Source organism: Rana temporaria, assembly GCF_905171775.1.
Source record: "Rana temporaria chromosome 7 unlocalized genomic scaffold, aRanTem1.1 chr7a, whole genome shotgun sequence".
Classification (NCBI taxonomy): domain Eukaryota; kingdom Metazoa; phylum Chordata; class Amphibia; order Anura; family Ranidae; genus Rana; species Rana temporaria.
Window position 1 is genome coordinate 11,543 of NW_024404468.1, and position 14,606 is coordinate 26,148.

Genomic DNA, 14,606 nt, shown 5'->3' on the forward strand with positions numbered 1-14,606 from the left:
AGGAGCAGTCAGTGGGACGTGGAGCCCCATAATTGAGGAGCAGTCAGCGGGACGTGGCGCCCCATAATTGAGGAGCAGTCAGTGGGACGTGGAGCCCCATAATTGAGGAGCAGTCAGTGGGACGTGGCGCCCCATAATTGAGGAGCAGTCAGTGGGACGTGGAGCCCCATAATTGAGGAGCAGTCAGTGGGACGTGGCGCCCCATAATTGAGGAGCAGTCAGTGAGACGTGGCGCCCCATAATTGAGGAGCAGTCAGTGGGACGTGGAGCCCCATAATTGAGGAGCAGTCAGTGGGACGTGGCGCCCCATAATTGAGGAGCAGTCAGTGGGACGTGGCGCCCCATAATTGAGGAGCAGTCAGTGGGACGTGGAGCCCCATAATTGAGGAGCAGTCAGCGGGACGTGGCGCCCCATAATTGAGGAGCAGTCAGTGGGACGTGGAGACCCATAATTGAGGAGCAGTCAGTGGGACGTGGCGCCCCATAATTGAGGAGCAGTCAGTGGGACGTGGAGACCCATAATTGAGGAGCAGTCAGTGGGACATGGCGCCCCATAATTGAGGAGCGGTCAGTGGGACGTGGTGCCCCATAATTGAGGAGCAGTCAGTGGGATGTGGAGCCCCATAATTGAGGAGCAGTCAGTGGGACATGGTGCCCCATAATTGAGGAGCAGTCAGTGGGACGTGGTGCCCCATAATTGAGGAGCAGTCAGTGGCACCCCATAATTGAGGAGCAGTCAGTGGGACATGGCGCCCCATAATTGAGGAGCGGTCAGTGGGATGTGGAGCCCCATAATTGAGGAGCAGTCAGTGGGATGTGGAGCCCCATAATTGAGGAGCAGTCAGTTGGACGTGGCGCCCCATAATTGAGGAGCAGTCAGTGGGACGTGGCGCCCCATAATTGAGGAGCAATCAGTGGGACGTGGCCCCCTCCTGCTGTTTCTGGCTCAGATCTTCCATCATATCCTGCATAGAGCGCCACAGAGCGCGGATATTCCCTTCCCCGAACCCCTGGGCCCCTCGGCGCTCGATGAGCTCCAAGTAGAAGGAATCTTTGCTGAACAGGGGCTCAGCGAAGACCTGTAACAAGATCTTTCCGTTCTTTTCCGCCAATCCTGCGGAAGAGTCCAGCAAGATCCCAAACTCTGACAGGTGTTGGGGCGCTAGCCCTGCGGAGAGGATCTCTGCCCGTTTCTGGGGTTCAGTATAGTAGGACGGGGGCTGCCGGGCAAATAGGACTCCACACTGCGCTAATGCAGAGGTGGCTTTGAAGATATGGGGAGTGGCAAGGCCGGCGTGTTGAATCCCGCCTTCTTGGTGGTGCCGCATGAACTGGTCTATCTGGTTGGTTCCTGACTGTGGCAAAGATTCGCCCATAACTATCTTGCCAACTTCATTACGCCCGGGGCACTCTATGGAGGTCACGCGCAGACCTATCTGAGGGCCGGTTATCTCATAACCCCGCTCCGGGTCTTCCCCGCTGGACAGGGGAAAATGCTGGAACCCAAAGCAACGTCTATACCAGTCTATGACACGCGGGGTGGATCCTCGTGGGCAGACATATGTCACATGGTCTACAGAGGTCACATCCTCCTCCGCAGAGACGTCATCACTCTGCAGCAGCTGGAACCCAGGAAGGAATGGCGCTCTGTACCGCGTGCGGTCAATCAACGTGTGGTTCACGTTCCCAACGACAGACTTGACCACGCAGTACGAAACGGAGCCATCGTCGTCGCAGAGCTCTGTTGGCGGCACTAACAGGTGGCAACCTTCGTCCGCCAGTCGGCGGCACAAACCTGGCAAATCTTCCACCTCATAGCTGACGTTGCAGGCTGTGTCTGCTGATGGAAGGGGAACTGGCCAATCATAGATAAGAGACGGGGGTATCGGGGGGGTCTCCTGACTCTTCTCATTCACCATGAACACCACTCCCCCGTTTCTTAGAGCGACCTGACGTGGCGAGGTCCCATCCAACCCACGAGCGGCAAAAGGACGGAATCGGTATTTGGTCACCAGATCGGTGACGGTCTTTTGGGTGTTGGAGACCTGCAGGGTGATGTGACTGAGGCGGATCAGCGGGGACGCCATGCTAGAAAATGGAAAGCCTGCAGAGAAAAAATGAGACAGTATGAGATGAGACGGTATGAGACGAGACGGTATGAGATGAGACGGTATGAGATGAGACGGTATGAGATGAGCCGGTATGAGATGAGACGGTACGAGACGAGACGGTATGAGATGAGACGGTATGAGATGAGACGGTATGAGACGAGACGGTATGAGATGAGACGGTATGAGATGAGCCGGTATGAGATGAGACGGTATGAGACGAGACGGTATGAGACGAGACGGTGTGAGACGAGACAGTGTGAGACGAGACGGTATGAGACGAGACGGTGTGAGATGAGACGGTATGAGATGAGCCGGTGTGAGATGAGCCGGTATGAGATGAGACGGTATGAGATGAGATGGTATGAGACGAGACGGTATGAGATGAGAGGGTATGAGATGAGACGGTATGAGACGAGACGGTATGAGACGAGACGGTATGAGACGAGACGGTATGAGATGAGAGGGTATGAGACGAGCCAGTATGAGATGAGCCGGTATGAGATGAGACGGTATGAGATGGTATGAGACGAGACGGTATGAGATGAGCCGGTATGAGATGAGACGGTATGAGATGAGCCGGTATGAGATGAGACGGTATGAGACGAGCCGGTATGAGACGAGCCGGTATGAGACGAGCCGGTATGAGATGAGATGGTATGAGATGAGACGGTATGAGATGAGATGGTATGAGATGAGCCGGTATGAGATGAGACGGTATGAGATGAGACAGTATGAGACAGTATGAGATGAGCCGGTATGAGATAAGCCAGTATGAGATGAGCCGGTATGAGATGAGCCGGTATGAGATGAGACGGTATGAGATGAGATGGTATGAGACGAGACGGTATGAGATGAGCCGGTATGAGACGAGACGGTATGAGACGAGACGGTATGAGACGAGACGGTATGAGATGAGACGGTATGAGATGAGAGGGTATGAGACGAGACGGTATGAGATGAGACGGTATGAGACGAGACGGTATGAGATGAGACGGTATGAGATGAGAAGGTATGAGATGAGACGGTATGAGACGAGACGGTATGAGACGAGACGGTATGAGACGAGCCGGTATGAGACGAGACGGTATAAGATGAGACGGTATGAGATGAGACGGTATGAGACAGTATGAGATGAGCCAGTATGAGATGAGAGGGTATGAGATGAGCCGGTATGAGATGAGATGGTATGAGATGAGACGGTATGAGATGAGCCGGTATGAGATGAGCCGGTATGAGACGAGTCGGTATGAGATGAGACGGTATGAGATGAGCCGGTATGAGATGAGATGGTATGAGATGAGACGGTATGAGATGAGCCGGTATGAGATGAGACGGTATGAGATGAGAGGGTATGAGATGAGACGGTATGAGACGAGACGGTATGAGACGAGACGGTATGAGACGAGCCGGTATGAGACGAGACGGTATTAGACGAGACGGTATGAGACGAGACGGTATGAGACGAGACGGTATGAGATGAGAGGGTATGAGACGAGTCGGTATGAGACGAGACGGTATGAGACGAGACGGTATGAGATGAGACGGTATGAGATGAGACGGTATGAGATGAGCCGGTATGAGATGAGACAGTATGAGATGAGACGGTATGAGATGAGCCGGTATGAGATGAGATGGTATGAGATGAGACGGTATGAGATATGACGGTATGAGATGAGACGGTATGAGATGAGACGTATGAGATGAGCCGGTATGAGATGAGAGGGTATGAGATGAGACGGTATGAGACGAGACGGTATGAGACGAGACGGTATGAGACGAGCCGGTATGAGACGAGACGGTATTAGACGAGACGGTATGAGACGAGACGGTATGAGACGAGACGGTATGAGACGAGACGGTATGAGATGAGACGGTATGAGATGAGCCGGTATGAGATGAGACGGTATGAGACGAGACGGTATGAGATGAGACGGTATGAGATGAGCCGGTATGAGATGAGACGGTATGAGATGAGCCGGTATGAGATGAGACGGTATGAGATGAGACGGTATGAGACGAGACGGTATGAGACGAGACGGTATGAGACGAGCCGGTATGAGATGGTATGAGATGAGCCGGTATGAGATGAGACACGGTATGAGATGAGAGACGGTATGAGATAGTATGAGATGAGACGGTATGAGATGAGAGACGGTATGAGATAGTATGAGATGAGACGGTATGAGACGAGACGGTATGAGACGAGACGGTATGAGATAGTATGAGATGAGACGGTATGAGATGAGACGGTATGAGACGAGACTGTATGAGACGAGACGGTATGAGATGAGCCGGTATGAGATGAGCCGGTATGAGACAAGACGGTATGAGATGAGACGGTATGAGATGAGACGGTATGAGATGAGACGGTATGAGATGAGCCGGTATGAGATGAGACGGTATGAGACGAGACGGTATGAGACGGTATGAGACGAGCCGGTATGAGACGAGACGGTATGAGACGAGACGGTATGAGACGAGACGGTATGAGACGAGACGGTATGAGATGAGACGGTATGAGATGAGACGGTATGAGATGAGACTGTATGAGACGAGACGGTATGAGACGAGACGGTATGAGAGGAGACGGTATGAGACGAGACGGTATGAGACGAGACGGTATGAGACGAGACGGTATGAGATGAGACGGTATGAGATGAGACGGTATGAGACGAGACGGTATGAGATGAGCCGGTATGAGATGAGCCGGTGAGACGAGACGGTATGAGATGTGACGGTATGAGACGAGACGGTATGAGACGAGACGGTATGAGACAAGACGGTATGAGATGAGACGGTATGAACTGAGACGGTATGAGATGAGACGGTATGAGATGAGCCGGTATGAGACGAGACGGTATGAGACGAGACGGTATGAGATGAGACGGTATGAGATGAGACGGTATGAGACGAGACGGTATGAGATGAGACGGTATGAACTGAGACGGTATGAGATGAGACGGTATGAGATGAGCCGGTATGAGACGAGACGGTATGAGATGAGACGGTATGAGATGAGACGGTATGAGATGAGACGGTATGAGACGAGACGGTATGAGATGAGACGATATGAGACGAGACGGTATGAGACGAGACGGTATGAGACGAGACGGTATGAGATGAGCCGGTATGAGATGAGACGGTATGAGATGAGACGGTATGAGATGAGATGGTATGAGATGAGCCGGTATGAGATGAGCCGGTATGAGATGAGCCGGTATGAGATGAGCCGGTATGAGATGAGACGGTATGAGATGAGATGGTATGAGATGAGCCGGTATGAGATGAGCCGGTATGAGACGAGACGGTATGAGATGAGACGGTAGGAGATGAGACGGTATGAGATGAGACGGTATGAGATGAGCCGGTATGACACGAGACGGTATGAGATGAGACGGTATGAGATGAGACGGTATGAGATGAGCCGGTATGAGATGAGACACGGTATGAGATGAGAGACGGTATGAGATAGTATGAGATGAGACGGTATGAGATGAGACGGTATGAGACAAGACGGTATGAGATGAGACGGTATGAGATGAGACGGTATGAGACGAGACGGTATGAGACGAGACGGTATGAGATGAGCCGGTACGAGACGAGACGGTATGAGATGAGACGGTATGAGATGAGACGGTATGAGATGAGACGGTATGAGACGAGACGGTATGAGACGAGACGGTATGAGATGAGCCGGTATGAGATGAGCCGGTATGAGATGAGAGACGGTATGAGATGAGACGGTATGAGATGAGACGGTATGAGACGAGACGGTATGAGACGAGACGGTATGAGATGAGACGGTATGAGACGAGACGGTATGAGATGAGACGGTATGAGATGAGACGGTATGAGATGAGACGGTATGAGATGAGACGGTATGAGATGAGCCGGTATGAGATGAGACGGTACGAGACGGTATGAGATGAGACGGTATGAGACGAGCCGGTATGAGATGAGAGACGGTATGAGATGAGACGGTATGAGATGAGACGGTATGAGACGAGACGGTATGAGATGAGACGGTATGAGATGAGCCGGTATGAGATGAGAGACGGTATGAGATGAGACGGTATGAGATGAGACGGTATGAGACGAGACGGTATGAGATGAGACGGTATGAGATGAGACGGTATGAGACGAGACGGTATGAGATGAGACGGTATGAGATGAGACGGTATGAGATGAGACGGTATGAGATGAGACGGTATGAGATGAGCCGGTATGAGATGAGATGGTACGAGACGGTATGAGATGAGACGGTATGAGATGAGACGGTATGAGATGAGACGGTACGAGACGAGACGGTATGAGATGAGACGGTATGAGACGAGCCAGTATGAGACGAGACGGTATGAGACGAGACGGTATGAGAGGAGACGGTATGAGACGAGACGGTATGAGACGAGACGGTATGAGATGAGACGGTATGAGATGAGACGGTATGAGATGAGACGGTATGAGATGAGACGGTATGAGATGAGACGGTATGAGACGAGACGGTATGAGACGAGACGGTATGAGAGGAGACGGTATGAGACGAGACGGTATGAGACGAGACGGTATGAGATGAGACGGTATGAGATGAGACGGTATGAGATGAGACGGTATGAGATGAGACGGTATGAGATGAGCCAAACCCCAACGGTCAATGGCAGTGGTGGCTGGTGTGTTTTTTTGGGAGAAGGTACAAACAATGCACCGACAGACACCCCCCCCCCCCCACCTTCTGTGTGGGTCGGTTGGGTCAATTGTACCATCCCCCCCAGTTGGTCAGTCAATCACTTACTCCATCAAGCGGACAGGCGGCGACCGCGTGTCTCTCCTCCCTCCTCCTCCTAGATGTCCAATAGTATTGCCTGTCCTTTCAGCCAATCAGGTGACAGGTGACATGCTTCCTGATTGGCCAGGAGGAGAACTATTGTGACAATAGCTAATTTTGACTCACTATTGTCACACAACTAGGTGGGCTCTGCGCAGGGCCGGATTCCAGACAAGGCCAACAAGGCCAGGCCTCGGGGCGGCACTGCAGCTGAGAGGAGAGGACACTTTCACTTTCATTTCGGGAGTTCCCCCCTGTCATGTCACGGATTGTGAGAGGAAAGAAAACAGAGGGAGATGGTCCTCAATGTAATTTTCAGCAGCAACAACCCCCCCCCCCCCCCCCCCCCCCCGATTCTCAATGTCATATTCGGCAGCAGCACCCCCCCCCCCCCCCCGCTTCCCAGTGTCCGGTGGATAGTGTGCGGCGGGGGCGGCATTGAAGGACACGGCCTTGGGGCGGCAAAGGGAGTAAATCCGGGCCTGGCTCTGCGACCCGAGCCCACCCTTTTTTGGGGAGAGAATGGGTGTAGCAGAAGGGAAAGGGAGTGAGGAGAGGGAAGAAATAGGGGGAGAAAGATAGTCGGGGGAGAGGAGGAAAGGGAAGGAGTAGAGGGGGGAGGAGAGATAGTCAGGGGAGAGAGATAGTCAGGGGAGAGGGGGAGAGAGATAGTCAGGGGAGAGGGGGGAGAGAGATAGTCAGGGGAGAGGGGGGAGAGAGATAGTCAGGGGAGAGGGGGGGAGAGATAGTCAGGGGAGAGGGGGGGAGAGATAGTCAGGGGAGAGGGGGGAGAGACATAGTCAGGGGGAGAGAGATAGTCAGGGGAGAGGGGGGAGAGAGATAGTCAGGGGAGAGGGGGGGAGAGATAGTCAGGGGAGAGGGGGGAGAGACATAGTCAGGGGAGAGAGATAGTCAGGGGAGAGAGATAGTCAGGGGAGAGACATAGTCAGGGGAGAGAGATAGTCAGGGGAGAGAGATAGTCAGGGGAGACGCAGGGTTGCCAACTTTCAGTAAATTTACAAACAGTTTGTAAAATCCATAATTGCTGCATCTGGTAATGAATGTCAGTTACGGAAATGCAGCCTACATGTCCGTAATGGACAATCAAGGAGAGATGCAATATGTACAGATTTTACAAACTGTTTGTAAATGTACTGAAAGTTGGCAACCCTGGGGGAGAGGAAGGAAGGAAGGAGAGGGAAGAGAAGGGGGGGAGATAGTTGGGGGAGAGGAGGGAAGGAAGGAGAGGGAAGAGAGAGGGGGGGGAGAGAAGGGAAGGAAAGAGAGGGGAGAGGAGGGAAGGAAGGAGAGGGAAGAGAGAGGGGGGGGGGAGAGAAGGGAAGGAAGGAGAGGGGAGAGGAGGGAAGGAAGGAGAGGGGAGAGAGAGGGGGGAGAGGAGGGAAGGAGAGAGGAGAGAGAGAGGAGGGAAGGAAGGAAGGAGAGGGAAAAGAGAGGGGGGAGAGGAGGGAAGGAAGGAGAGGGGAGAGAGATAGTTGGGGGAGAGGAGGGAAGGAAGGAGAGGGAGGGAAGGAGAGAGAGGAGGGAAGGAAGGAGAGGGAAGAGAAGGGGGTAGATAGTTGGGGGAGAGGAGGGAAGGAAGGAGAGGGAAGAGAGAGGGGGGGGGGAGAGAAGGGAAGGAAGGAGAGGGGAGAGAGAGGGGGGAGAGGAGGGAAGTAAGGAGAGGGGAGAGAGAGGGGGGGAGAGGAGGGAAGGAAGGAGAGGGGAGAGAGATAGTTGGGGGAGAGGAGGGAAGGAAGGAGAGGGGAGAGAGATAGTTGGGGGAGAGGAGGGAAGGAAGGAGAGGGAGGGAAGGAGAGAGAGGAGGGAAGGAAGGAGAGGGAAGAGAAGGGGGGGAGATAGTTGGGGGAGGGAAGGAAGGAGAGGGAAGAGAAGGGGGGGAGATAGTTGGGGGAGAGGAGGGAAGGAAGGAGAGGGAAGAGAGAGGGGGGGGGAGAGAAGGGAAGGAAGGAGGAGGGGGGGAGAGGAGGGAAGGAAGGAGAGGGGAGAGAGGGGGGGGGGGAGAGAGGGGGAGAGAGAGGGGGGAGAGGAGGGAAGGAGAGAGAGGGGGGGAGAGGAGGGAAGGAGAGAGAGGAGGGAAGGAAGGAAGGAGAGGGAAAAGAGAGGGGGGAGAGGAGGGAAGGAAGGAGAGGGGAGAGAGATAGTTGGGGGAGAGGAGGGAAGGAAGGAGAGGGAGGGAAGGAGAGAGAGGAGGGAAGGAAGGAGAGGGAAGAGAAGGGGGGGAGATAGTTGGGGGAGAGGAGGGAAGGAAGGAGAGGGAAGAGAAGGGGGGGAGATAGTTGGGGGAGAGGAGGGAAGGAAGGAGAGGGAAGAGAGAGGGGGGGGGGAGAAGGGAAGGAAGGAGAGGGGAGAGAGAAGGGGGAGAGGAAGGAAGGAAGGAGAGGGGAGAGAGAGGGGGGAGAGGAGAGAAGGAGAGAGAGGGGGGAGAGAGGGGGGGAGAGTAAGGAAGGAAGGAGAGGGAACAAAGAGGGGGGAGAGGAGGGAAGGAGAGAGAGGGGGGAGAGAGGGGGGAGAGTAGGGAAGGAAGGAAGGAGAGGGAAAAAAGAGGGGGGAGAGGAGGGAAGGAAGGAGAGGGGAGAGAGATAGTTGGGGGAGAGGAGGGAAGGAAGGAGAGGGGGGAGAGAGAGGAGGGAAGGAGAGAGGAGAGAGAGGAGGGAACGAAGGAGAGGCAAAAGAGAGGGGGGAGAGGAGGGAAGGAAGGAGAGGGGAGAGAGAGGAGGGAAGGAGAGGGGAGAGAGAGGAGGGAAGGAGAGGGGAGAGAGAGGAGGGAAGGAAGGAGAGGGGAGAGAGATAGTTGGGGGAGAGGAGAGAAGGAAGGAGATGGAAAAGAGAGAGAGACCCGGTTGAAAATGGAGAGAAGCGAGAGGAGGTGGCATGGCCAGATTGGAATCTATCACCATTTTATTGTCCAGGGTCTCTGCTTTTAGAAAATATACCATGTTTGGGGGGTTTTATGTATGTGTCCCGGAATGAAACTGACACAGACACCCCTCCCCCCCCCCCCGGGCCAATCTAATGCCCCCAAAAAAGGCTGCAACGTCACTAGGGTGACCACATTTCCAAACTACCATTCAGGGACACGCTCCCTTTCCAAAAATCAGCTTGTGCTGTAACCAATCGCAGCACAGTGATTGGACACAAGAGGCGTGATTTATGATTTCTCCAATCACAAGCAGGGGGCGGGGATTGTGCTCCTTCAGACATTCCCGGCCAGGACAAGTACTGTCAGTGAGTAAAGCGGTGATGTGGCGGCCTTTTTTGGGGGCATCAGATTGGCCCGGGGGTTAGCTGTGTCAGTTTCATTCCGGGACACTATTGTCCTGGAATGAAGGTGCCCGGGACAGACCTGCAAAATGCGGGACACATGGTCACCCTACACGTCACCGCTTTACTCACTGACAGTACTTGTCCTGGCCGGGAATGCCTGGAGGAGCACAATCCCCGCCCCCCTGCTTGTGATTGGAGAAATCATAAATCCCGCCTCTTGTGTCCAATCACTGTGCTGCGATTGGTTACAGCACAATCTGATTTTTGGGAAGAAAGGGTGTCCCTGAATGGTAGTTTGGAAATGTGGTCACCCTAGTCTATGGAAGGGGTGCCGGTTTTGAAAAAAATCGGTGCTCCCTGGCCGTAGGTCCCCCAGACAACAAACTTTGCACACCTATAGAGTGGGGCTACATGTGTGCCAAGTTTGCTGAAAAACTCGGCTTATACTTGAGTATATACGGTAACTCCCGTATAATAATAATATTAATAATATATAAACCCTGAATAATAATATATAACTCCCGTATAATAATATTAATAATAATAATATAAAAAACCTGAATAATAATATATAACTCCTGTATAATAATAATAATAAATAAATCCTGTATAATAATAATAATAATAATAAATAAATCCTGTATAATAATAATAATATGGGGTATACAATGCAGTAGTATAATATTATAATGTCTATCTCTAATCATTGTCATTGATCGCGTCGGATCGCTCACCTTGCCGGTCATTCGGGGTCATGTGAGAGGAAACTCATTCATACAAAGTAACTCTTCTGTCTGGGATGTACCATTCCTGTGATGGAGGGGGGGGGGGGGAGCTGCTCAGCTCTCTTCATCTCTGTCCCTGCCCATATCAATATTAATAACGAATCAATCCCCGGCCCCCGGTATAAATATAGGGGTGCATGGTGATCCTCTCAGAGATGAGATTACATTAGCGGGGAGGGGGAGCTTGCATGGACCCCTCCATCCTGTAATGAGGAGGCGGGGGAGGGGAGGCTGCCTTGCACGTGTGCAGTAGTAGTATGCTGACATTGTGTGCGCACCCCTGGGGTTCTCTCATCCTCTAACACTCCGATCATCTCTATTGTTAGAACTGTCATTATGTGTATATATACCGTATTTATCGGGGTATTGCGCGCTCCGGCGTATAGCGCGCACCCCTAAAGTGGACCCGACATTCCTGTAAAAAAAGATTTTAGTACTTACAGTTTTGGTGTCTTGCGCGGCGTCCTTTGGCGGCCTCGTCGGGTCTGGCGTCCGTCTGCGGCTTCGGGTGTCCTCTTCGTCGGGTCCGGCGTCCTTCTGCGGCGTCCTCCCCGCTCGATCCCCGCTTTCCCGCGCCGAGTTTGAATACACCATATATACTCGGCTACTCTCACGCTCACGTCCTGTACGTCCAGGACGTGAGCGCGAGAGGAGCCGAGCCTGCCCGACTATACACGAGTGTACTGCGCTCGGTATATCCCGGCGCAGTATTCAAACTCTGCGCGGGAAAGCGGGTATCGGCATATATCGCGCACCCACGATTTTGCCCTGATTTTCAGGGCAAAAAAGTGCGCGGTATACGCCGATAAATACGGTATATATATATTTTTTTTATTTGTAACTCTTTAGAAGACCGGACATTTTCCAGGACTTTTTGATCACATGTGAATAATCCGTATTTTTTGCTAGAAAATGACTTCGAACCCCCAAACATTATATATATATTTTACAGTAAAGCAGAGACCCTAAAGAATAAATTGGAGGGTTTTTCAATTCTTTATGTCGCACGGTATTTGCGCAGCAGTTTTTCAAATGCAATTTCTGGGGAAAAAAATGTACTTTTACATTTAAATGCAAAAAATCCCCCCCAATAAATAACCCAATTTATTTGTAAAATATAAAAGATGATGTCTCTCTGAGTAAATAGACACCAAACATGTCGGGTTTTACAATTGCGCACGCCCGTGCTACGGCGACAAACAACATAAATGTTACTATCCATAAGCGACACTTTGAAATCCTTTAGACCCCTTTCACACTGAGTCCTGCAAGCAGCATCTTTGGAGCAGCTTTTGGGGCGCTGAAAAAAAACGCTCCAAAAACGCCCCTCTCCATTGAAATGAATTGAAAGCGCTGTAAAAACACCTTAAAACGTTGGGGTCTTAGGGGTGCTTTGCCAGCACATTGGGATTGCAGATAAGGCTTCGCTCGAATAACAATCTAATAACGCTCGAATAACGATCAAATAACGCTCGAATAACGCTCGCATAACAATCGAATAACGATCAAATAACGCTCGAATAACGCTCGAATAACGCTCGAATAACGATCAAATAACGCTCGAATAACGCTTGAATAACGATCAAATAACGCTCGAATAACGATAGAATAACGCTCGAATAACGATAGAATAACGCTCGAATAACGATAGAATAACGCTCAAATAACGATAGAATAACGCTCAAATAACGATAGAATAACGCTCGAATAACGATAGAATAACGCTCGAATAACGATAGAATAACGCTCGAATAACGATAGAGTAACGCTCGAATAACGCTCGAATAACGATAGAATAACGCTCGAATAACGATAGAATAACGCTCAAATAACGATAGAATAACGCTCGAATAACGATAGAATAACGATCGAATAACGATAGAATAATGATAGAATAACGATCGAATAACGATAGAATAACGCTCGAATAACGATAGAATAACGCTCGAATAACGATAGAATAACTCTCGAATAACGCTCGAATAACGCTCGAATAACTCTCGAATAACGATAGAATAACGCTCGAATAACGCTCGAATAACTCTCGAATAACGCTCAAATAACGATAGAATAACGCTCGAATAACGATCGAAGAACTCTCGAATAATGATAGAATAATGATAGAATAACGATAGAATAACGCTCGAAGAACTCTCGAATAATGATAGAATAACTCTCGAATAACGCTTGAATAACGCTCGAATAACTCTCGAATAACTCTCGAATAACGCTCGAATAACGCTCGAATAACTCTCGAATAACTCTCGAATAACGCTCGAATAACGCTCGAATAACGCTCGAATAACTCTCGAATAACGCTCGAATAACGCTCGAATAACGCTCGAATAACGCTCGAATAACGATCGAAAAACGCTCGAATAACTCTCGAATAACTCTCGAATAACGATCGAAAAACGCTCGAATAACTCTCGAATAACTCTCTAATAACGCTCGAATAACGCTCGAATAACTCTCGAATAACGCTCGAATAACGCTCGAATAACTCTCGAATAACGATAGAATAACGCTCGAATAACGCTCGAATAACTCTCGAATAACGATCGAAAAACGCTCGAATAACGATCGAATAACAATCGAATAACTCTCAAATAACGTTAGAATAACGCTCGAATAACGCTCGAATAACGATAGAATAACAATAGAATAACGCTCGAATAACGATAGAATAACGCTCGAATAACGATAGAATAACGATAGAATAACGATAGAATAACGCTCGAATAACGCCCGAATAACGATCGAATAACGCTCGTATAACGATCGAATAACGATCGAATAACGCTCGAATAACGCTCGTATAATGCTCAAATAACGCTCGAATAACGCTCGAATAACGCCCGAATAACGATCGAATAACGCTCGAATAATGCTCAAATAATGCTCGAATAACGATCGAATAACGCTCGAATAACGCTCGTATAATGCTCGAATAACACCCGAATAACGATCGAATAACGCTCGAATAACGCTTGAATAACGCTCAAATAACGCCCGAATAACGATCGAATAACGCTCGAATAACGCCCGAATAACGATAGAATAACGCTCGAATAACTCTCGAATAACGATAGAATAACGCTCGAATAACGCTCGAATAACTCTCGAATAACGATCGAAAAACGCTCGAATAACGATCGAATAACAATCGAATAACTCTCAAATAACGTTAGAATAACGCTCGAATAACGCTCGAATAACGATAGAATAACAATAGAATAACGCTCGAATAACGATAGAATAACGCTCGAATAACGATAGAATAACGATAGAATAACGATAGAATAACGCTCGAATAACGCCCGAATAACGATCGAATAACGCTCGTATAACGATCGAATAACGATCGAATAACGCTCGAATAACGCTCGTATAATGCTCAAATAACGCTCGAATAACGCTCGAATAACGCCCGAATAACGATCGAATAACGCTCGAATAATGCTCAAATAATGCTCGAATAACGATCGAATAACGCTCGAATAACGCTCGTATAATGCTCGAATAACACCCGAATAACGATCGAATAACGCTCGAATAACGCTTGAATAACGCTCAAATAACGCCCGAATAACGATCGAATAA

General features: G+C 50.1%; 1 protein-coding gene across 1 annotated transcript; it reads right to left on the bottom strand.

Annotated features, from left to right (window-relative positions):
• Positions 1-886: 886 nt before the first annotated feature.
• On the bottom strand, positions 887-11,014 carry HPDL (4-hydroxyphenylpyruvate dioxygenase like). The gene is made up of 2 exons (XM_040334357.1): positions 10,953-11,014; positions 887-2,104 (listed from the first exon to the last, which is right to left on the bottom strand). The coding sequence occupies exons 1-2, from the start codon at positions 10,972-10,974 to the stop codon at positions 912-914; spliced, it is 1,215 nt and encodes a 404-aa protein (XP_040190291.1). The 5' UTR covers positions 10,975-11,014; the 3' UTR covers positions 887-911.
• Between the last annotated feature and the right edge of the window lie 3,592 nt (positions 11,015-14,606).